The 24455-nt window shown below is 36.4% G+C and overlaps 1 protein-coding gene across 1 annotated transcript in view; it reads left to right on the top strand.

Moving 5' to 3' along the window:
- LOC102841613 (titin-like) overlaps positions 1–24455 on the top strand; it is a 305333-nt gene that overhangs the window by 117036 nt on the left and 163842 nt on the right. The window contains exons 111-137 of the mRNA XM_006866702.1: positions 2675–2746; positions 4004–4051; positions 5340–5735; positions 6647–6706; positions 7064–7141; positions 7307–7384; positions 7951–8037; positions 8262–8342; positions 9581–9664; positions 10083–10166; positions 13133–13213; positions 13444–13524; positions 13670–13750; positions 13920–14003; positions 14256–14357; positions 14803–14910; positions 19180–19263; positions 19651–19725; positions 19955–20038; positions 20189–20272; positions 20540–20623; positions 20836–20919; positions 21623–21703; positions 22023–22226; positions 22355–22432; positions 22666–22725; positions 22934–23026. Coding sequence (XP_006866764.1) covers positions 2675–2746; positions 4004–4051; positions 5340–5735; positions 6647–6706; positions 7064–7141; positions 7307–7384; positions 7951–8037; positions 8262–8342; positions 9581–9664; positions 10083–10166; positions 13133–13213; positions 13444–13524; positions 13670–13750; positions 13920–14003; positions 14256–14357; positions 14803–14910; positions 19180–19263; positions 19651–19725; positions 19955–20038; positions 20189–20272; positions 20540–20623; positions 20836–20919; positions 21623–21703; positions 22023–22226; positions 22355–22432; positions 22666–22725; positions 22934–23026 — 2616 coding nt within the window. The remainder of the gene's footprint in view (positions 1–2674; positions 2747–4003; positions 4052–5339; positions 5736–6646; positions 6707–7063; positions 7142–7306; positions 7385–7950; positions 8038–8261; positions 8343–9580; positions 9665–10082; positions 10167–13132; positions 13214–13443; positions 13525–13669; positions 13751–13919; positions 14004–14255; positions 14358–14802; positions 14911–19179; positions 19264–19650; positions 19726–19954; positions 20039–20188; positions 20273–20539; positions 20624–20835; positions 20920–21622; positions 21704–22022; positions 22227–22354; positions 22433–22665; positions 22726–22933; positions 23027–24455) is intronic.

The raw sequence follows: 24455 nt of genomic DNA, 5'->3' as shown, positions 1-24455 counted from the left end.
TAGGAAACTTGTGCTGTTTGAGCCCTAAAGCTGTTCAACTAAATCAGGCAACTTAGAGTTCTGAAGGTGGTCAGAATTCTCCCAGCCTGTTCCGTAAAACCATCCACATGTCAAAATCATTTTTCCCGGGTCACTACTACTGAAGTAGTTTCGTGGTCTTGACAAGACATGTTGCTGTTTAGTGCCTTCGAGTTTGTTTTGACTCATACCAACCCTGTGTAGGGTTTCCGAGGAGAAGCTGGTGGGTTTGAACTGCCAACCTTGTGGCTCACAGTCCAGTGCTGATCATACAGCACCACACCGCTAGTCCATCACTCCCTAATAACCAGGGCAATTGATATCAAAGGCTTTAACTACATTCTGCCAGTCTCAAGAGAAAGTCAGTAAAACTCTTCCAGTTTTGTGACTATTACAATTTTGGTAACAAGGAACATTATTTTTATGTTATATACAAAAAAAAAAAAAAAGACCCATTGCCGTCAAGTAGATTCTGACTCATAGCAGCCTTGTAAAGCAGAGTAGAACTGCCCCTGATGCTTTCCAAGGAGGCTCTGTAGGGGAAGCACTGAGCTGCAAACCACAATATCGGAGGTTAGAGCCGGACAGCTGCTCCTAGAGAAAAAGATGAGGCTGTCTACTCCCATAGAGATGTACAGGCCTCAGAAACCCTGCACAGGGTCACTATGAGTTGAAACCAGCCCGATGGCACTTTAACAGCATGAATCTTTATAGAACCAGACTGCCACATCTTTCTTCGGCAGAGTGGCTAGTGGGTTTGAACCACTGATCTTTCAGTTAGCATCTGTGTGCATAACCCATTGTACCACCAGGATCCTTTATAAAGCACCCAAACCAAATCTACTGCCATCAAGTGAGTTCGAACTCTTAGAAATCTTATTTAGGGTTTCGTGGGCTGTAAATCTTTATGGGAGCAGACAGTCTCATCTTTCTGACCTTTAAGCACTGTACTGCTAACCACAAGACTGGCAGTTCAAATCCAATAGCCATTCCTTTAAAGAAAGATGAGGTATTTTTCACTCTTGTAAAGATTTATAGCCTCAGAAAATATATCCTGGGTCACTATGACTCGGAACCGACTACATGCACTTAACAACAACATATAAGCATGTTGTTGTTGTTTATTTGTTAAGTGCTGTCAAGTCAATTCTAACTCATAGCGACCCTGTACATGGTTTCCGAGGAGCAGCTGGTGGGTTTGAATTGCTGACCATTTGGTTTGCAGTGTAGTACTTATCCTATAGTACCTTTTATCTACTTTCGGTAGGAGAAAAGAGTAAGACTCAAAATTCATAAATTAGATATACATTTGTATTTCTCTTGTCAGAATTAGTACTTTATCATAATGAATGATATCTCTTTTGTCTGAGTGCTGGTATAACATGACTGAGAACTTTGAAACTTGAGATATTAAATCATATTTTAAACATTGAGACATTTATTTATTTACTCATGAGTTTTTGCTGTGGTTATGTGCCTTCAAGTCAGTTCTGACACATTGCAACCCTGTATAGGGTCTCCAAGAAATAGCTGGAGCCCTGGTGGTGCTGTGAGTAAAGTGCTTGACTGCTAACTAAAAGATCAGCACTTTAAATTCACTAGTTGTAGTCAGCTTCTGTAAAGGTTTCGAGCCTTGGAAACCCTATGGAGCGGCTCTACTTTGTCCTATAGTCTCTGTGAGTTGAAATCAACTCAAGGGCAGTGGGTATGATTTACTAGTGCTTAAGAGTAGGGATTAGGGAGTCCTGGTGTGGTGCTGTAAGATAAACATTGGACTGCTAATCGCAATGTCGGTGGTTCAAACCTAAGAGCCACTCCTTGGAAACCCTATACAGCACTTAACAATGAGCAGCGATCAAGGTATGATTATCAACTAATGACAACCACCAAAGAGAATTCCCACAATATACTAGAGATAGAACTTCACTAACGCACTTGTTATTCTGCCTCTTGACAACTTTAAAGTTTTCATACCTAAGTGAAACAAAGATCAAAATGTGTATCTTTTCTATTTATGTATGGTATCCCTATATTTGAAAACTTTACCTCTTGTTGTGTGTCATCGAGTCAGTTCTAACTCCTAGTGACTCTACAGGACAGAGTAGAAGGGTGACACAGGGAGGGGTTCCTAGGCTGGAATCTATGGGAAGGAGCTCTGGTAGCGTAGTGGTTGTGAATCTGGCTGTGAACCTCAAGGTCAACAGTTCTAAACTACCAGCTGCTCCGTGGGAGAAAGATGAGGCTTTCTGCTCCCGTAAAGATTTACAGCCTCGGAAACCCTATTCAGGGTTGCTATGGGTCAGAACTGACTCGCCGGCACTTAACAACAATCTTTATGGGAGCAGAGAACCAAGTATTTTCTCTCGTTGAACAACTGGTGGGTTCAGTCCATTGATGTTTTTTGGCTCGCAGCCCATCTCTTAAGCATTGCACCACCAGAGCACCATCTTTACTACTAAACAAACATCAAGTCAGTATAAAGTCTAAAAATTTAATGTTTGCATTCTAATCCAAAAAAAATCTCTCTGGAACAAGTTTCTTGCAATAATGTGCAGAGTCCCTTCTTACAATTAACATATGAAAAAAAAATTCAGTAAACCTAGATTCCTCAAAACATTTTAATTAATTACATCTGACAGATATCTGTTTCTTTTAGTGAGCAAGAAGGCTGTGAAAAAAGATACCAAAAAAGTCATTACCAAACCCAAAGAAGAAGAACCACCTAAAGGTATTACAATTAATCACAACAGTTTTCAGTCTTTTTATTTGATAATGGAGGGTGCAGGAAGGGGTTAAAGTCATGAAATGGTACTTCTCACTTAATTCACTCTCATCCTCTTCTTGGACTCTTTTTCTCAACTTAGATTTTTGTCACTTTTTCTCTCTTTTGTCCTTTGCCTGTGTCTGTCCACAATACCCAATGGCAACCCCAGACAGTTGCTCTTTATCTCAGGATGGAGATGTAAAGAAGGCCCTGTCCTCTGGGCCAATAGCTGATCTCATTGGGTCACAACACTAGAAAGTCAAGGCTGATGTTAATTCCTAGCAAGTGCTCCAACCCAGCTCAAGACACATTCAGCTCATCTGATCACGTGTCAATATTTGCAGGGAAAATGAAGTGTCTTGAAGGAGGATCAATTCTATCCCTCTTAATGTTTAATATGAGTGTATCTTGGTGGGGGGTAAATATAGGAAGAAGATTAGACAATTAAACAAATAGTTTAGTAGTTTGGTGGGCTTGGAATTGAACCCTCTTCCCAGGGATCAGCACAGAGAAGACCTATGAAGTAAATAATAACACCCTGGAGGGATGTACTCCTCAGTACAATCACCTACAGGAGGCCAAAAGGGCATTTGCCAAAAAAATGTCAGAAGGCAGGAAAGGCGATGAATGAAAACGGGAACCCAAAAGGAAATGGAAAGAGTGCTGTTATATTGAGTGGATTCCAACCAACGTCACTACACAAAATGTGTATAAAATGTTGAGTGGAAAACAAATTTGCCTGGTAAACTTTCACTCAAACTACAATCTAAACAAAAAGAATGGAGTACTCAAAACTCAGAAAACTCAGAACCTCGTAAAAGTAGTGCTCATTTGTGAAACACTATGAAATATGAGGAAGCTCAACAAACATGATGGATAGTCCATGAACTTTAAAATTAACACCTGGAAAATTAATATGCCTTTTTAGCATTAGACATTTAGATTCATCTCTATGGTTCATGAGTTTAAATTCTTTTAAATCAGCCTAAATTAGAATCAGATTTCAACATTCTTAGCTTTGTATTAATATGGTATTTTATAGCATTTCTAGGGGACTCAGTTTGGGGATTATAGGAGCATTAGGATGATTCCCAGTAGGGATGATATACTAATAGCACTCCTAGATTGCCTAATGACTAACAGTGATGCACACGATGAGTAAAGATTGAACAGCGCATGATCTAAACATAAACATTTATTTTTATGTGTTTGCAGTCCCAGAGGTTATCAAGAAACCCCCACCTCCTACTACCTTGGTCCCAGCAAAAGGTAAATGAAAAAGAAATTATTGACTGTTTTCAGTTCATCTGTTCCTACAATTCACTCAGCACTGTAGGATAAGCGGTGGACTACTAAGATCGTTGGTTCAACCAGCTGCTTGTTGGAAACCCTATACAGGGTCTCTATGAGTCGAAACTGACTCAACAGCACTTAACAAAAACAACAACAGCTTTATTATAAAGCTGTGAGTCTCCCCTGGTCTGTTAAAATCTGTGTCAGAAGTGGTGGTGTGCTTACTCTTACCCCTGGCAGAGGAAACCCTTTCCTGAGTTCATGCTGCTTTGGTGCAGTGAAAGAAGGAAAGAAGGGCTGGGGGCTAGAAAGATAGGGGCTGTTGCTTTTCTTTCCTTAAATCACATAAACATTAAGGACAGTATAAATAATAGATGCTTAAATATTCTTAAAATCCATTTATACAAAATCAACTAAGTGATTTGGTAACCTAATTTTAATCCCTTTACTAAACTGACTAAAGGATCACTTCAGTAGTCTAAAATGTAGATTAAATTTTCAATATCTTTGAGAGAATTATTAAAACTTTCAATAAAAAGTAATTGCACAGGTATTAAGTATAAATTCCATCAAATGATCAAATATTTCATGGGGAGAAGCCTAGGGTTCTACAAATTAGAGCTCACATAGAAGAACAGATGCTGTGTCCATGTCCCAGTTTTGATCAAACTGGGGAAATTCTCACATCAAGAATAGAATGCAAAAAAAAAAAAAAAGAATAGAATACACCTTCATAGTATTTATTGTGTTCAATAATCAAAGAAAATTTAAGCTGAACAATATAAAGAAAAACATAGGAAATTAGAAATACAGTAAAACCTGAGAAAGCTGGCAACTATGTATGGCAGGTATCTGTCAGAGAAAGAAAACCCAATTATTTTCCACTAAATCCTGGAGTAGCACTGTAGGATAAGCACTAGGCTGCTAACCACAAGGTTGGCGGTTCAAACCCACTAGCCACTCCTCTGAAATCCTATACAGGGTCGCTATGAGTCAGAACCAACTTGACAACATTTAACAACAACAACAAAAGAAGCAATAGAATAGTGGTGAAATGTACCCTGTCAAAGGCAGAAAAGTTGCAAGACCCCAAAAAGCAAGGCAGTCTCATTGAGTTCGGACACTTGCCAGTGTCATTGTATTGTATAATATTGAGGCATAATCTCAATATTGATGTTATTTAACTACAAAGACTTGTTTTAGTGAAATAATGGTATGGATATAATTTGTATGTTAACGTTATTTCTTTTATTTATTTCTGTAGCTCCTGAAATTATTGATATATCTTCCAAGGCTGAAGAAGTAAAAATAATGACTATAACCAGGAAGAAAGAGGTTCAGAAAGAGAAAGAAACTGTGTATGAGAGAAAGGAAGCAGTCTATGAGGAGAAGAAAGTTTATACCGAAGCTTTCGAAGAACCTTATGATGAACTGGAAGTGGAACCTTACACAGAGACATATGAAGAGCCTTATTATGAAGAACCAGATGAAGACTATGAGGTAGAAGCTAAAAAGGAGGTTCATGAGGAATGGGAAGAAGATTTTGAAGAAGGACAAGAATACTATGAAAGAGAAGAAGGTTATGATGAAGGGGTAGATGACTGGGAACATACTTATAAAGAAAGAGAAGTTATTCAAGTTCAAAAGGAGGTTTATGAAGGTACGGATCAACTGAATGACTCCTCCCACCTCCTCCACCACCACCACCACCACCCCCACACACACTTCCTAACCTTTGCACAATTCATTATATTGTCAATATTATTAACTCTATTTGGAATCGATATGAAGCAGGTAAAATTATCATTCTAGGCTTTGTAAGGTTAAAAATCTTCACGTATCTAATCTTTAAAATTGTCGCTTTCTACAGAGAAGCTTTCATGTTTTGACATTGTAAAATGAATCATTTAGTTCTATTCCAAAGACTGAATTCCAATGCTATTTTGTATCAGAAAGTTCAAATTTTACTTCCACTGCCTCATTGCATCTCTAATTGATACTGAGTCAAAATCCAGCACTAAGAATCACATTAGCAATGTTGTTGTTAGGCTCCTCTGGATCTATTTCAACTCAGACCCATTCCAAGTGGCAGAGCAGAGCTACTCCATAGGACTTCCTAGGTTGTAATCTCTATGAGCAGATGGCCAGGTCTCTCTGCTGCAGAACTGCTGGTGGGTTCCAACCACTGACCTTTCAGTTCGCAACACTTGACTGTTGTGCCATCAGGGCCCCTATATTAGCAATACTAAAACCAAAACAACTAGTGTTGGCAAGTAGATTCGGACTCATAGCAACCCTATAGGTTAGGGTTGAACTTCCCTATAGGGTTTCTAAGTCTGTGATCTTTGCTGAAGCTGACTGCACATCTTTCTCCTGCAGAGCAGCTAGTGGAGATAAACCGCTGACCTTTCAGTTACCAACTGAACTCTGCAACACTGCACTACAAGGGACCTATGTTAGCAATGCTGATCTTAAAAGCTTAACTTCTTAACTTGTCATGTGTAACTAATATCACATCTCAAAACTTACCTATTCAAACATCTCTTCACATTTCTGTGTTTTTAATTACAGAATCACATGAGATGAAAATTCCAGCAAAAATGCCTGAAAAGAAAGTACCACCTCCTAAAGGTATACAATTGGAATTATTTAAATGAATCAGCAGCATCATTATCATGGCTTGTTTAGCTAAGGTGTATATAAATCACCAGCTTAATCTAATAGGCACAACTTCTCTAAGCTTTATTGTAACAATGAATTTTTTGTCTTAAGAATTTCTATATGATTCATTTAGTGCAAAAAAAAATTTTTTTAAGGTGGTAAGAAAGATTATATTATGGGAATTGAAAACAAAATGTAATCAAAATACTTTAAGTACAGAAACTTGTGCTTGAAGTTCAGGCCTACAAATTGTCTCTTAACAATAAATAAAGAGTAGATTTTAGTCGAAATTCTAAAAGTACTGCAATTTCTTTAAAATGCTTGCAGTTGTTAAGAAGCCAGTAGTTGAAAAAATTGAAAAGACTTCCCGAAGAATGGAAGAAGAAAAAGTTCAAGTCACCAAAGGTATTATTATTTCAAACCTTTCTACTGCCATATGCACAAGTAATCTGTTTACTGATCTATAGTCACATGTTGCTTATTTATAGATTCATCTAAGCTAAGAGTTTTTAAAATTTTGTACAAAACAATAGTCTTCACAATGCAAATATATGTGTACATATTTTTAAGTACCCCAAGTTTCAAAGAAGATTGTGCCACAAAAACCTTCCCGGACTCCCGTGCAGGAAGAAGTTGTTGAAGTGAAAGGTATACATCTTTGTCTTTCACCTGCAAGTTTTAAACATCCTTATTTATGTGTATGGATGTGTATACATATTTCACAAATCTGAAACCACCTAGAATGCATTTTTATGTAATATGCATCTTATGTATTTTTTAAGATAATAACATATTTCTTTAAACTTTTGCTTTTAAAAAAAATCACTGAATTTTTTTCTTCTGTCTAAGGAAGAGTTTGTTTAATGAGTAATCTTCTAACTTAACTATGCAGTGAATTTCATTGTATAGAATATTCCCCATCCTCTCTTTTATATGAATAGACCCTAACAAATCTTGAAAAGCACCACACTGTGTGTGAAGAAGTTGTGTCTATTTGATTCCCATTTACTAATGTTTGCTAAAGTTGCATGAATTGTTTCTTCCTATAGATCAAAACAATTTGTTTTCTTGTCAGTACTGAATTTGTTCTCAAGCTATCATACTAACTCACTCAGCCTGTGACTAAAGACTTAACTGTAATGAACCAACTATGTGTTTGAGCTGATGTGTTACCCCAGAGAAAGAAATACTAATACAAAATATTCTTTTTAAAGTACCAGCTGTGCATACAAAGAAGATGGTTATTTCAGAAGAAAAGATGTTCTTTGCTTCTCACACAGAGGAAGAGGTGTCAGTTACAGGTATAAGACAAATTTGAAATTGGGGCTCCAGTGGAAGGGTATTAGGTGGATTTTTATCCCTTTTTCTTTCCTAGTTTGTGATTTTTCAGGTCTTTTGTCCCTCTGTATTTCTGTCATCTTTTCATTTCATATTAGCTAGCCTATGTTTTCATTTTCATTACAATAATCTTTGCAAGTTACAGTTGCTATTGCATATCCGTAATTAAAATGTACATTTCTTAAAGTCCCTGAGGTGCAAAAGAAAACTGTTACCGAAGAGAAAGTTCACATTGCTGTTTCCAAAAAGATTGAGCCTCCACCTAAAGGTATTAGTGATTCATTATTAGTTTAAACTCTTTGAAAAGTTGGCTATAAATTCCTAAGTTAGCTACCTGAATATGTTAATATTTGATAATAGATACAGTCATGAAGTCTGTTGGACCAATAGCCACTATAGTCAAAGGCATGATTGTTGGTCAGTGGGAAGGTCATGACTGAGGCACAGAAAAGATAAATGAAAATTAACCCAAGCTCTCTTCCTTACATCAGGGAGTTTACAATCTAGTAACCAGCTATTTGGACATGCATGAAATGAAGCTAGGTCATAACAGTTTACAAAAGCTGGCTGTTAGATTATCAGGAATTTTGTAAGCTAGTGGTTTAACATGACCATTATTTTAAAATTAAATTATAAAATTTTTAAATGATGGTAATAAATACTCAAAATGCACGATTTCCTATTTTTACTGCATTTGACCCTAATCTATGCTTCTGACTTTTTTAATGACTTGTATTTGTATAGTGAACATGCTGTGTGTTATTGTGAGTTACTGTGGAGTCTATTGTGACCCATGGTGACCCCATGTATTGCAAAAGAATTATTGTTTATAATTTTGATGTGTGCAGTCCTCCAGGCCTTCTCAGTACTGCTGGGTGGGTTCAGACTGCCAACCTAACCTCTGGGTTAGTTGTTGTTGTTGTTGCTGTTAAGTGCCATTGAGTCGATTCCAACCCACAGCGACCCTGTATAGGGTACTCAAATTGCATCACCTATAAATACCATGATATAATGAAATACTTCACTTCTCCATGACAATGAGTATTTGTCATAGTATTTCCACCACCACAGAAATCAGCAAATACTATTCATGATCAGGGATCCCCACCAGCAACCAATCCCCTTTCCCCAGTCAATCATTAAACATTAAAGATATGAAAATATTTAAAATAATCTGATGCAATTGCCTCATAAATGTAAAGTGTCTGGAAGTTATCTTCACAGTTATTGATGTTTAAAAAAAAAAAAAAAAAAAGACTCGTCTGAGGAACGGGCGCCTGCTCCTAAGAAGGTAGAGGCTCCAACAATGAAAAGTAAATCACAGTTACAGCATTTTCTAATGAACCATTTAGCCATCTCCCTTACCTTTGTTTCTAAAGCATTAATTTCTTGTATTCAGTTGGTATAAAAGGTGAATATCTGCTCTTTATTTCTATTCTAAATATTATAACTGTATACCTTGCTGTCTAAATATACAATTTCTTAAAACTCGCACTTTTTTTAAAGTCTCTGAGCCACCTAAGAAACCAATCCCAGAAGAAGTGGTCCCTGTTCCCATTCCTAAAAAGGCAGAGCCCCCAGCAGCCAAAGGTAGACTAATAATTTGGGGATTGGGGTGGGGATTCTTAGTGTCTGTCGTCCTGTTATGTGTGAAGTTTAATGGGGTCTGTGAATTAATGAAATCTCATCTGTGAACCACTGTGATGTATTTAATTCTGTGTATGTTGATTTCATTAATTTGTGGATATATGTCATACACATAGCAATAACATTTTTAAACTTCAAACCATGCTAAGTCGATCTTTGTCTGCCTCGTGTAATTTATGTAATGTCTATATGGTATTGACTTCTTTGGTATGTATTTCTATTACAAATAGAGCATATTAAATGACCATATGCCTATTTTTTTATTATTACACTCTTACTAAAAATGTGTGCTTTCATGTGATCTACATGTCTCGGAAGGAGACTAGAATTCTCAACCTTGTTTCAACAATGCTCTTTAAAGTGCCTGAAGCTCCCAAGAAACCCGTGCCTGAGGAGAAAAAGCCAGTTCCTGTACCCAAGAAGGAAGCTGTGGCTCCCCCAAAAGGTACAACAGTATGGACAATGAGGTCACTCAAATAGCAGCTCTTTGTTTTCTTATGTGCTGTGTTCTCTTTGTACTTTGTCACTTTTACATGTTCCTTGTGTCTTTAATATGCTTGTCTGTTTAGTGGACATGTTCTCAACATACAGTCTTTATGAAAAATTCCTAGAGATGCCTACAAAAGAATTACATTAAAGTACTGTCTTATTGTTAATATTTCCCTTTCTTAGAGAAATAAATATTTGTAAAACACTCATCTTCTACAGACATGTTCCTAAGAAAAATTATTTTGCAAAACTGAATGTTCACTAGATAAAGATGTACACAGTGCTGCTAGTAACTAAATCAGTAATGGCAAACCTTGAATTATTGGAAAAAATACAGTTTTCTTAGACATTTGTTTTTACTGTGTTTCTTGGGAGATGTATTGGATATCCGTATTAGCCATCATTGTTACACTTATCTAACTAGCTAGTTAAGATGCATATCATTTAGGTATATTTGAAGTCAAATGTGTTCCTGTAGTGCAAACCCTTTCCACCGCTGATTGGTTGTAGCAAACAACTCTCCAGCAGCAAAATCTTCCTAATCATATTAGATTCTCAAGCCCTAGTCTTCTAGCCACATTTTCTATAGACTACTTTTTTGTAGGAAATAAAATTGCAAACTTCATAAATCTGGTCAATTATAGGAATATTCAGCAAGAATTCAACATCATCCAATACAGGAGAAACCAGTCTTAATAAAATCATATATTTCAAATGGCGTTTTTCTTTGCCTGACTTCTTAATGTCCCTGTTTGCTTCCTAAATCAGATCTGCTTCTCTTTTCAAACTCCTGGATAATTTATAATTGTGGGTGTTTCTGTCTTTCCAATCAAATGAAATTAAACTTTTTCTGACTAACCAATCATTAAAATCAAAGGTCATACTTACTAAACCCAAAACTAACACCAAAGTCACTTGATCACTTCTGATGGAGAAGCATGTCTGATTTGAGCAAAAATAACTAAATTGGAGTCCTGGTGTGGCCCTGTGGGTTAATGCGCCAGACTGCAAATCTGTTTGAACTGCAAGATTGGCGATTCAAGCTCACCAGCTGCTCCTCAGAAACCCTATACAGGGTTGTTATGGGTCAGAATCAACTCAGTGGCACTTAACAACAACAACAACTAAACATCAAATACAATACACATACTAAAATGTATACATGTGTAATCATGTACATAAAACACAGCATAAACACAAATATATATCCTTGTAATTACAGCAAAATCCTACAAATGCAGAGGTGCCGAGGTTCACAAATTCTACCGATATCTTACTGAAAATATGAATAATTATTGCCAATAATTCGTGCTATTGAAAATATTTTCCAATTAAGGATTCAGTGTCATCAACACTTGGAGTCCTGGCATGGCGCTGTGGGTTAAGGCACTGGACTGCAAATTTGATTTGAACTGCAAAGTCAGTGGTTCAAACTCAGCAGCTTCTCCTTGAAAACCCTGTACATGATTGCTATGGGTCGGACCAACTCCACGACAGTTAACAACAACATCATCAACATTTAGAATAGAGAGATAGACTAAACCCATTGTTAACCTTTTTGGGTCACAGACCGTGCTGAAAACTACAAGTCTCTTAGAGAAATATACATATGCACATACAAAGATTTGCACACTCAACTCCCCAAGTCATTCACAAATGGATATCATATTGAAAGGCTTACTCTAGATTAGTTGTTTTCATTGTTAAGTGCTGTCAAGTCAGTTCCAACTCATAGTTACCCTGTATAAGATTTCCGAGGAGTGGTTGGTGAGGTTAAGTCTCACCAAACTTGCAGTTCAAACCGACCTTGTGGTCCATTGCATTATCCCACAGCACCACACTAGGACTAGGACTGTTTTCTGAAATTTGAATACCTTATAGAGACACCAAAAACATAGAAGAGAAATGGGGGTGGGGAGGGGATTAGTAATACAAGGACACTTCAAAAAGTTCATGGAAAAATGGAATTAAAAGATAATGGAATTTTTCCATGACCTTTTTGAAGTCTCCTTGTACAGGTGTAGCTATTCTAAAGACTTCTAAGTCTTTAAAATAAATTACATCTTAACATTATGGACTCCATTTCTGAATACAAAACATAAAGATACTTTTTCTATATCTAAATCCACACTATATATTGTTGGTGTAATCTAGTTTGTGTACACTAGTTTATTGTTACCAAAAGTTGTTGTTGTTGGGAAGTGCCATCGAGTCAATTCCAACTCACAATGACCCTATGTAGGGTTTACGAGGAGAGGCTGGTGGGTCTGAATTGTTGACCTTGTGGTTTGAAGTCCACTGGTGATCTACAGCACCACAACTTTCTGTAAAAAAAGTCTGAATTCAACACACATCCTTTTATGATATACTGTCGTTTTAAACTCTCTCAATACCTTTATAACATTATTTCTAAATTCTATCTTAGTTTCAGTATTTCTGCATTATTGTCCTTATGTATAGCCACTACCCTGGAATCAATTCTGACTCACAGGGACCCTCTATGGCAGAGTAGAATGTCCCCATAGAGTTCACCAAGCTGTCAATCTTTACAGAAGCAATATACCACATCTTTCTCCCATGTAGTAGCTAGTGGGTTCGAACCACTGACCTTCTGATTAGCAGCCAAACACTTTAACTGCTGCACCACTAGGGCTCCTTATCCCTATGTATAGAGAATCCATGAATTAGGTGTGGAGCTGTGGGATAAGACTGGACTGCCAAACGCAAGGTCACCAGTTCCACTAGCCACTCCTTGGAAACCCTACATAGGGTTGCTATGAGTAGGCACTGACTCGATAGAACTTAACAACTATATATGTATATATGTTGATAACATAATGGACTTCATAAAGATTTGTGTTTGCATATACCCATTCAAAAAAGGGAGCTATCTGAACTAACATTCTGTTTTAAAAACTTAAGTCCCAGAAGTGCCTAAGAAACCTGTCCCTGAAGTAAAGGTTCCAGAACCTGTTACAAAGAAGGAAGCCCCACCAGCTAAAGGTACAGTGACTTGCTTAGTAAAGAAGCTTTTTTTTTTTTTTTAATGTTTTGTGTAAAAAAAAAATTGTGTTTATCTGTTAAGTGAGTTAATTTCTTTCCAAATGAAATATTTGCTGGTGTGAGAATTCACTGAAAGTGTCAGTCCACTTGTCTACTTTCTTACAAAATAAAATTTCACCAGCTAGTTGAGAAAATATAAAGTCACTTTTAAAACTTAATGTCTTTTCAAGTTCCTGAAGTACAAAAGAAAGTTGTCATCGAAGAAAAAATAACCGTTGTTACTCAAAGAGAGGAATCCCCACCACCAGCAGGTACTTAATCCCATCTCTATGAAATAATCTCATCCTTTCTTCAAAGTTCCTTAACTGCATGTCTTCTTCAGTGGGCTTGTCAGTTCTATTCTGCTCATTTAGTTGGCCTTTGTGAGAATTTTAAAACCAAATATCATCTTTCAAGTGCCAGAAATACCAAAGAAGAAGGTTCCAGAACAAAAAAGACCCGTTCCTCAGAAAGAAGAAGAAGCTCCACCACCAAAAGGTATTGTCTTGCATCTTTCCAGGAACCATCTTTTTAATAACATGTTCCAAGGCAGATGATGGTTTTGTTGACTTTGTGATGAGCGTGTCTTATGGGTATATATCTGTGTTTTGTGTTGGGATTCAGTGAGGTACCATTGAAGTTCTAAATGTGTGTCATGTTTCCAAAGTGCCAGCTCTAACTAAGAAAGCTGTCCCAGAGGAGAAAGTTTCAGTCCCTGTTCCTGTTGCAAAGAAAGCCCCTCCTCCCCGAGGTAGGATTTATCTCCTTGCCTCTGACAAAAATCTTTTAGTCTGTGAATTCTTGCTTTTTGTACCCAACCCCTTCTTTTACTATCTTGCTTCTAATAGATTATTTGTGTATATATTCTTGTGATATGTTCTAACTTGTTTGCCCTTTATGCTAGTGAAACTAGTGTACTGTGCAAATCTTACCCAAACTCAAGGGGAAGAGAATTGTTCAAAATACTTGATTTTTAAACTTCAACTTTAATGCTCTTTCAAAGTCGAAGTTTCTAAGAAAGCTGTCATAGAAGAAAAAAGATCTGTTGCTGAAGAAAAACTGTCCATTGCAGTGCCTCAGAGAATGGAAGTCATGCGGCATGAAGGTATATATTGGATAGATCATTGGAATTGAGAGGAGAAATAAGTTTGTGTGTGTTTCTCTTAAGTCTTTTCTTCTTTCCAAATATTCTTTAACTTAGAAATTGTCCTTGTCAGTTACTTCTCTTTTATGTTCATATCAGAATGTGTCTACCTTTTAGAACCTTTTGGATTTGAGTCTTTTGTGTACATTGACCCTGAGTCATTCTTAAAGACTGAGATAAGGTGCTGAAAAAGTGACAAGCGTGATAAAACCACACCTGTATATAATTCGGAATGCTTCTCAGTCTTGCACCCACATCTGAGATCACCCCGCTCCTCCTTATAGTGAGGAAGCACTGTGGAGTCTTATCTTATTCAAACAGAAGAACCACTATACATCTGTAGTGAACAAAGAGAGTGAATCATGTTTGATGAGGTTGAATTTAAATTCAATCTTATCTTTTAAAATATCCACAGAGGAGGAATGGAGTTATGAAGAAGAAGAAAGAGTTTCCTTTTCAGTGTACAGAGAAGAGGAAAGAGAGGAGGAGGCAGTGGAGATTACAGAATATGAAGGTAAATAATACATTTAGCTAGAAATGATCTAGAATCTTGATGTTTCGCTTTACCATTTATTTATCAAATCAGTGAAAACTCAGGGAGTATCTACTGACCTCACTACCAGTTTTAAAAAAAGAAGAAGAAGATGGTTGCTGTCAAGTTGAATTCAGCTCATGGCGATGCCATGCGTGTCAGACTAGAACTGTGCTTCATAGAGTATTCAATGGCTGATTTTTAGAAGTAGATTCACCAGGTCCTTTTTCTGAGGCACAACTATATAGACTTGAACTGGCAACCTTTCAGCAACTGAGTGCCTAACCTCTTCTGTCAACTAAGCCCTCATTAGATGTATCTTTGTTTCAAGACAAAAGTTTTGGAAATATTACTTATAAGTAAGCATTCCAATGCATTTCTTATCCACCGCTCTTAATTCTTTATGTGGGGAAAAAAGGGCTTCAATAATTATCATTTGTAGTTAGCTATTGAAGGCAAGGAGTCCTGGTGTGATGCTATAGAATAAGCACTGGTCTGCTAACCACAAGGTCTGTGGTTCAAACCCACCAGTCATTCCTCGGAAACCCTACACAGGGTCTCTGTGATGGCATTAACAACAACAATTTAAGGCAGGTATCTAATCATGTGCATATATGCTTTTATTAACAGAACTTGATAGACAGATATAAACTTCATGTTGATAGTCTATTCTCTAAAACTTGAGTAATATAAAACAGTGTTTCTCAAACCTAACCCTGTGCATATACATACATACACACAAACACACACAAAAGCAAAATTTTATGAAATAGTACTCATCTTTACAACATGTGATATGCATTTTCTATCTTATTTTGTTACTTAAAAAAAAAAAAAAAGTAAGTTGTAACCTGATAAATTGATGTCATAGCTCACTAATGTGTCCTGACTCCAAGTTTAAAAATGAGCTAGACATTTTATTACCCTATCATATCCCAAAGGCAAGGCCAGGTTTGTGAGTCTGAAGCAATGAACACATAGATCTTTCACCTATGGAAACAGCTGTGCTAGCTAAAGACTTGTGATTCAGATATACCCATGCTTGTAATGGTAGTTCTTTGTAGTTTTGTAATGATTACCATGTATATGCTTACCATGTTCAGTCTGAAAGAACTGAAGAAAAGATTCACATCTCCGGTTGCACCATTGAAGGATTCATTCAGGCAAAATGGAGTCTTGGTATGATGTTTTAGGAAGAGCACTGGACTGTTAACCACAAGGTCAGCAGTTCAAACCCACCAACTGCTCCTCAGAAACCCTATACAGGGTCACCATGAGTCAGAAACAACTCGATAGCACTTAACAACAGCAACAACAATGGACAAAACATTGAATGACACAGAAAGCATCCAAAGAAGATGGAAGAAATACACAAAGTCACCATACTAAAAGAAATGGCTGAAGTTCAATCATTTCAGGAGGTAGCATATAACCAAGAACCAACGGTATTAACGAAAGAAGTCCATGCTGCAATGAAGGCATTAGTGAAAAACAAGACTTCAGGAATTGATGGAAGACAAATGGAAATGTTTCAACAAAACTGATGCAGCACTGGAAGCACTTACTCATCTATGTCAAGAAATTTGGAAGACCACTACCTGGCTAACCAATTGGAAGAGAACCATATTTGTGCTTCTTCCAAAGAAAGATGATCCAAAGGAATGCAGAAGTCATCAAACAATATCACTAATATCACATGTAAGTAAATTTTTTGCTGAATATGATTGAAAAACCATTGCAGCAATACATTGACAGGGAGGTGCCAGAAATTAAAAAACAGGATGTGGAATGAGGAATAATTTTGCCGAAGTCAGATGGACCTTGTCTAAAAGCCAGAGACTACCAGAGAGGTATTTACTCATGTTTTATTGACTCTGCAAAGGCATTCGACTGTGTGGCTCCTAACAAACTATGGATGACAATGCAAAGGATGGGAATTCCAGGACGCTTCTTTGTGTTCATGAGGAACCTGTACCAGACCCAAGAAGAAGTAATTTGAATACAACATGGGGCTACTGAAAGGTTCAAAATAAAAAAGGTGTATGGCAGAGTTGTATCACTTCACCATAGCTATTCAGGCTGTATGCTGAATAAATAATCCAAGAAGCTAGATTATATAAAGAATGAATGTGGCATCAGAAACTCATTAACAACCCATGATAGGTAGATGACATAACCTTGCTTGTAAGAAACTTAGGACCTGAAGTACTTACTAAGGAAGATCAAAGATTACACCCTTCAGTATGGATTGCACCTTAATGTAATAACAAAAGTCTTCACAACTGGATAAATAAATAAAAACATTATAAACAGAGAAAAGATTGAAGTCGTCAAAGACTTCCTTTGCTTGGTCAATGCTCATGGAAACAGCAGTCAAGAAATCAAAGCATGTATTGCATTAGGCAAATCTGCTGCAAAAGACCTCTTTAAAAGGTTTAAGAGCAAAAATGTCACTTTGAAGACTAAGGTGCACCTGACTCAAGTCAGGACATTTTCAGTTGCCTTATATACATATGAAAGTTGGACAATGAATAGAACATACAAGAATCAATTAATTTGAAGTATGGTGTTCGTGAAGAATATTGAAAGTACCATGGACTGCCAGAGAACAAATAAATCTTTCTTGGAAAAAGTACAGTTAGACGCTCCTTAGAAGCTAGTATAGTGAAACTTTATCTCTCGTACTTTGGACACGTTGCCAGGAGGGACAAGTTCCTGGAGAAGGACTTCACACTTGGTCAAATGGAGTGTCAGCAAAATAGAAGAAGACCCTTAAGGAGATGGGTTGGCACAGTGGCAGCATTAATGGGCTCAAACACGATAGCAATTGTGGAGATGAAGCAGGACTGGGCAGTGTTTTATTCCGTTGTTCATAGGGTCTTTATGAGTCAGAATGAACCTAACAATAGTGTTTCAACAATAAGCTCTATTTCAATATTGGGAGATACGTTAAGACATTTGCACATTTCATAATAAATCCAGCATTCTGACTAGAGCTATACTACATATCCAAAAGAACTTTTTAAAGATTTTCTTTAAGGGAAATCAAAACTTCTTTAACAAATTAACTCCCTTACCAATGAAAAATGAGTAAAATTGTAGTACATTAAGATGTCCACAAGTACATCTTTGGTCAATAAAAGTGGGTTGTCCCCCTTTTTTCTCTATTTGGAAGAAAAGTCCATGTGAAATCCAAGATGTACAGTTTTAAAGAAATGGCCATTAATAGAGCAAGATGGGACATACCACCCAAGAGGAAGACTACCCATTCAGTTGTGCTTCTTAGGAGAAGCCATGATGTTAAGCAAATGTCAGGAACCTGGTAGATTTGAAAAAGGGCCTGAGCACTTCCAGGAATGTTTGGAACACAAAGCATAACATGTATACAAAAAAAGTATGTGTTTATGGGTCTTACTCTAGTGTTTGACAGTACACATTATCAATTTCCCTCGGCACCACCAGACTTCTATTTAAAAGGAGAGTCAGTCTATGATATTATTGTTTTCATTAAGCTCAAAAGACTTACAGAAATGTGAATAGTCTGCTAAGTTTACTTTTAGTATAAAGAGCAGATATATTTTTTACTGGACCATTCTAGTCTCTATTTAACTTTATACACACAGGCTCAAAAATCATGTGAAGACTCCTGCCTCTTCTGCCATATCTATCCTTACAAAACTATTGTCGTTCTTAAGAGTCATTGAGTAGGTTCCAACTCATAATGACCCTGCATATGAGTTCCAAAGAGCAGCTGCTGGGTTTGAAACCTACAAAACTAAGGACGGGAAATGCTAGTCTCCAAGTCCTCAGGATATTTTTCATATGTAATACACATTTCTTCTGTCTTATAAGCTTATTCATGATTCCTGAAGTATGCTGTTGCTCTGCAGCCTACAACGCTAGAGTGTTCTCTTATTACTGAAATTTGTGTCCAAATTCTTGTGTTCTTATCAATTTAGCCACTAGAGTTGTTGGTCTTCTTGTATTTGTATGTTCTCCTTGTGAATATAATTTTGTGATATTGTGATAAACTTAAAAATTAAATTAATGTAAAATAGTTCCTATACTCTATATCAAAATCAAAGCATGGCTTTGATTTAAATGTTTTCCTTTGGATATTTTAAATGGTATAATCAGGAACTTGACAAGAGTTAAACTGCTTTTTAAAAATTTTTTGAAAGTGATAAATTACAGCTAAAACAAAGATGAAAAACACTATTATTGATCTTCTTAAAAATTGCTGTCTTAAAGTGATGGAAGAGCCTGAAGAATATATTGTAGAAGAAAAGCTACACATTATTTCAAAGCGAGTGGAAGCTGAACCAACAGCTGAAGGTATATCGATTGTTATATTAAGTTTAGTCCTATGTGTTTGGTTTGTTCTATTTTTTTATGTTCTCTTATAATTTATTTAAGGAGCTCTGGTAGCGTAGTGGTTACGAATCGGGCTGCGAACCTTAAGGCCAGCAGTTCGAAACTACCAGCCGCTCCGCGGGAGAAAGATGAGGCGTTCTGCTCCCGTAAAGATTTACAGCCTCGGAAACCCTGTACAGGGTCGCTATGGGTCGGAACCGACTCGACGGCACTTAACAACAACAACATAATTTATTTATTGTCTTTTTTCAATGTTGATAAACATCAAGCCTAAATAAAAAGATTCTTATTTGTTACTAAAAATAATTCTGGATATTTCTACAAGTATATTTTATAATCTTTTTTAAGTGTTCGAGGAGCCTCGTAAAATTGTACCAAAACCAAAAGTTCTTGCTAAAAAAGAGGAGCCTCCACCAGCTAAAGGTACAATTATCTTTAAAAGATATATGATCTTGTTTGTCTTAATAGTTGTAGGAATACCTTTTGTTTGCATAGCTGTCTTAGTTTATGTCAACACACATGTATTTTGTTATGTAGAGTCATTAATGTCTGTGATTATGTGTGAACTTTTCAAAATGTTAGCTCTAAGCCTATGAGATCTATCAGTTCTATGTAATGCAAAGTAATATTCTTAAACCTAATGTTTTTAAAGTTCCTGAAGTACCTAAGAAAATTGTGCCAGAGAAGAAAATCCCTGCTGCAGTTCCTAAAAAGGAAAAGGTGCCACCAGCTAAAGGTATATTAGATTTTACTTTATTCTGGAACCTTGCCTGTCTTTTCATTTGAAATTTATAAAATTCACCAAATTTTAGAGCATTAACCAAAACATAAGGGTTTTGTGTTTTTCATATCGGATGTTTGACTGTGTTACCTGATGTCTTTTAAGTACCAGAAGAGCCAAAGAAGCCAGTTCCGGAACAAAAAGCTCCTCCAAAAATGGCTAAGCTAGAAGAACCACCCGCTGTCAAAGGTAAATGAAATTCCCTGACACAAAGACTAGAAGCATATTTCTTGTCTCTCGTTTTCTCACTGCTTTGAGTCACACCTTTTATATGTAGGTGGCTGGTGTAATGCTAGTGGCATCCTGTCTTTGGATGGAGTATTGTTCATTTGTTGTGATGCTTATTTGTTCATTATTATAATTCTAAAATTATAGTACTTTCTGGGAAATCTTTTTTTTTTTTTTAACTCCACTTGAAATAACATACATTCCCTAATCCTGAAATTATCTTTTAAGTGACTGAGAGGCACAAGCAAATTACACAGGAAGAAAAAGTTCTTGTTGCTGTAACTAAAAAAGAAGAGCCTCCAAGAACAAAAGGTACATCAGCCCTTTTACTACGCATAATGTCACTCACTCTACTTTCCGACCACATGTACTGGTTGTGGGTTTTGGTTGTCGTTCTTGTGCTATAATTGTTGTTTTATGTTTGTAATAATGGAAGTGTCAAGTCTCTTGTGTTTTCTTTACTACTATATTTTGTGTGGTTTGAGTGAGTGAAACAATTCTTTAAGTGAAATCTGTCTTTAAAGTGCTGGAGGAACCTAAGAAAGCTGTCCCAGAAGAAAAAGTTCCAAGACTCAAACCCAAAAAAGAAGTGGAGTCACCACCTAAAGGTATCCCAACTCTTTAAAACTTCAAAATAAGCATTTAGTTATTGAAACTAATCTAGTTAAATTGGGGTGACTAAAGAAAATCATTGAAACTCATAGTATAAGGTAAGTCATAAATGTATGCTCTGTCTTATCACTTCAAAACAACACATATTTGGTACCAGAAAGTACTCTTTCTCTCTTTTTTCTAAAAAAAAAAAAAATGTAAAACTGCCCCAAACATGTGTTTTCCTTAAAATTTATTTGTATGCCAATGTGTTTTTTTGTTATTTGTCTTTCTACACTTATTTGCCTAATGCTTGTTTTATGTGGCAATCTTTAGTGAAATTTGTGATTTCTTGAATCCTTAGTTTTCTAGAATTAAGGTAGAGAAATTATTTGTGTACCCCAAGTTTCTGTCTAATGCCTGTATTTAGCTTCATAGTCACAGTTTCTGCTGTCTTGTTTTCTGTTTCATCTCTTTAAAAAATACTGTATGATATTCCTAAAGTCATTCAACATATCTGAAGTGTTCAATATATTAGAAAAAAAGTATTCATAAACATATGAGACTGTGGTTGATTCCAGGTTTGTTAATTTTTCTTACCATTTAAATGGGTATTGATATGGTTGTCTTTGTCTTGGATTGTTTGTGGAAAATTACTCCTAATTATGACATAAAGTTTCACAATCTTGTAATTCACTTTTAATAATTACTTTTTTAAAGTGACTGAAATCAGAAAACGAGCTGTTAAAGAAGAAAAAGTATCCGTTGAAATTCCAAAAAGAGAACCTCGTCACGTTGAAGGTATATTTGTGCCTCTGTTAAATAATAAAACAAAGCATGAAACCATATGGCTCTTTACCTGCTAGTACTTGCTTTGACCCCTCTAATGTATTGGCTTATTGACTAAAGACAGAGAATCTAACATTTCCAATTACAATTAGCAAATGTATACTCTTTTGATACCTTGGCCAGCAAAGGACTGTAAGGGTCTCCCATAACCAGTGCATGAGAAACATGAGGCCATCATAAAGCAAGGAAATCAAAGTACAGTATCACTATCATCCCGACCCTAAGTGGACTGCAAGTAAAATGCTACCTATTGTCAATATTATTCCAGAAGAAGTAACTATAAAAGAAGAGAAAAAATGGTCTTACACCCGAGAAGAAGAAACTGTTTCAGTACAACGGGAAGAGGAGTATGAAGAATATGAAGAATATGATTATAAAGAATTTGAAGAGTATGAACCAACAGAAGAATATGACTATGAAGACTATGAAACACGTGAGCTCGAACATTATGAAGAGCGTGAAGAACATATCACAGGTATGAGGCTTGGATTACACTGTAGATAAAAGATGCAGTGTTTTTGTTACTTTATTCTATTTAAGAAATATAATTTCTGATTTATGTTCAAAATCCTAACATGAAATACCTTGTATGTACTTTTAAAGAGCCTGAGAAGCCTATTCCTGTAAAACCTGTCCAAGAAGAACCAGTTCCCACAAAGCCAAAGGCTCCACCAGCTAAAGGTAGAGTGAGGAACGCATTATCAGTTGCAAGACAGCTGTTTCTTCCATGTCTATTTTACTGTAAAATGCATGCTGAAGTAACAGAGCTTAAATCGTGTGTGTGTGAGTGTTTGTAGGTATATTATGGTATACTATGTTGTATGTCAGATTTCTTTCTCTTTTTTTTTTCATTCTTATCACTCTTGAGAAATCTAGTTCTGGTTTTTAAATCTCTTCATATTGATATTTTAAAGTGCTGAAGAAAGCTGTCCCTGAAGAAAAAGTACCAGTACCCGTTACTAAGAAACCCAAAGGTACATTATGGAGTAATACCAACCTAAACCATCTCTGTTGGTTATTATCCTTTAGTGTGTCTTACTGCTTTGTCTATTGCCCTTTGTTTTTACTGAATGGGTGGTTCTGGTCCTGATTCTAACATTTCACCGTTTTACATATATGTTTTTATTACAGTGTATTCATGTGGTTGGTTTTAATGCTCTTTAATAATTACTATCTTTAAAGTGCCTGAAGAATCAAAGAAAGTGGTTGAGGAAAAAATACACATTTCAATTACCAAACGTGAAAAAGAGCAGGTGACTGAACCAGCTGCTAAAGGTATATATAAATCATCTTCTTCGTAGAAGTGTGATTCTTTATAGTGTTTCTTTTAAAATTAGCATAGCTGTTTTTATTTTGTTATGTTGTGTTTTTTTAAATTTAGTAGCATGTTAGATGTATATATATGTAAATAGTAGTTAATGTCACCTTTAAAGGGAAAAACTATTCTGATTTGCTGAGGACTTGAGCATAAAACAAACAAAAAAACTTCCCACTAAGTTTTCTCTTTGCTGCATTTAACCAATTGGGAATATTTTAAACTCTTCAGAGTCCTGTAACGACACTGTAGGATAAGAACTGAACTGTTAACTACCTACAAGGTTGGCAGTTCAAACCTACTAGTCACTCCTTGGAAACCCTACTCAGGGTCGCTATGAGTTGGAACTGACTTGATGGCACTTTACTACTACTACTGTTGTTGTTGTTGTTATTAGGTGCCATGGAGTCAGTACCGACCCATAGCGACCTTATTCACAGCAGAACAAAACACTGCCCGATCCTGGTCCAACCTCACTACTGTTGCCACACCTGAGTCCATTGATGCTGCCACTTGGCCAATCCAACTCATTGGAGGTCTTCCTCTTTTTCTCTGACCCTCCACCTTACCAAACATGATATCCTTCTCCAGTGACTGGTCCCTCCTGACAATATGTCCGAAGTATGAGAGACGAAGTTTGGCCATCTAGGCCTCCAAGGAGCACTCTGGCTGCACTTCTTTCAAAATGGATCTATTGGTTCTTTTGGCAGCCCATGTTCTCCTCCAACACCATAACTCAAAAGCATCAATTCTTCTAGGGTCTTCCTTATTCACTGTCCAGCTTTCGCACTACTACTTGTTTTATTTCCATTACCTAGATCAGCACCAATAGAAATACAATTTAAGCCACACATCATTTTCTATAAGCTTTATTATCTATACTCAGTAAAATTTATTTTAGTTTTGTACTAAGAAAATTCAAAAATAAAGGAAAAGTGATTTTGAAATGTATCTACCACCCCTCATAGAATGCCTGTATTCTATTACAAGGCTGTTTTTAAGTGCTGTCGAGTTGGTTCCAACTCACAGTGATAGTCCAACCCATAGTGACCCTGTATAGGGTTTCTAAGGAGCAACTGGTGAGCTTGAACCTTACGGTTCAAACTGCTTTTGCACTTCAGCACATTAGCCCACGCCATCACACCAGGAGTCCTTTACCAGGCCACAGAGGATAGAAAATAGAATGTTTGTGTTGAAAATGGATTACCATTTGACAAGTCTTGATTGACTTAAACTGATACAATTATATAACAATACTCGTAAGTTTGAGAACTGTTTATTCATTCCAAAGTCATTTTGAAGATTTAAAAAAAGACTAAAACTCAAAAAAACAATGTTTTGTTTTCTGAATTATACTAAGTATGAAATAATGTCCCTGAAATTTGGGGA

The sequence above is a fragment of the Chrysochloris asiatica genome, unplaced genomic scaffold (genome assembly GCF_000296735.1).
Source record: "Chrysochloris asiatica unplaced genomic scaffold, ChrAsi1.0 scaffold00094, whole genome shotgun sequence".
Classification (NCBI taxonomy): domain Eukaryota; kingdom Metazoa; phylum Chordata; class Mammalia; order Afrosoricida; family Chrysochloridae; genus Chrysochloris; species Chrysochloris asiatica.
The sequence above is the reverse complement of the archived record's forward strand: the minus strand, read 5'-3'. Positions and strand labels throughout refer to the sequence as shown.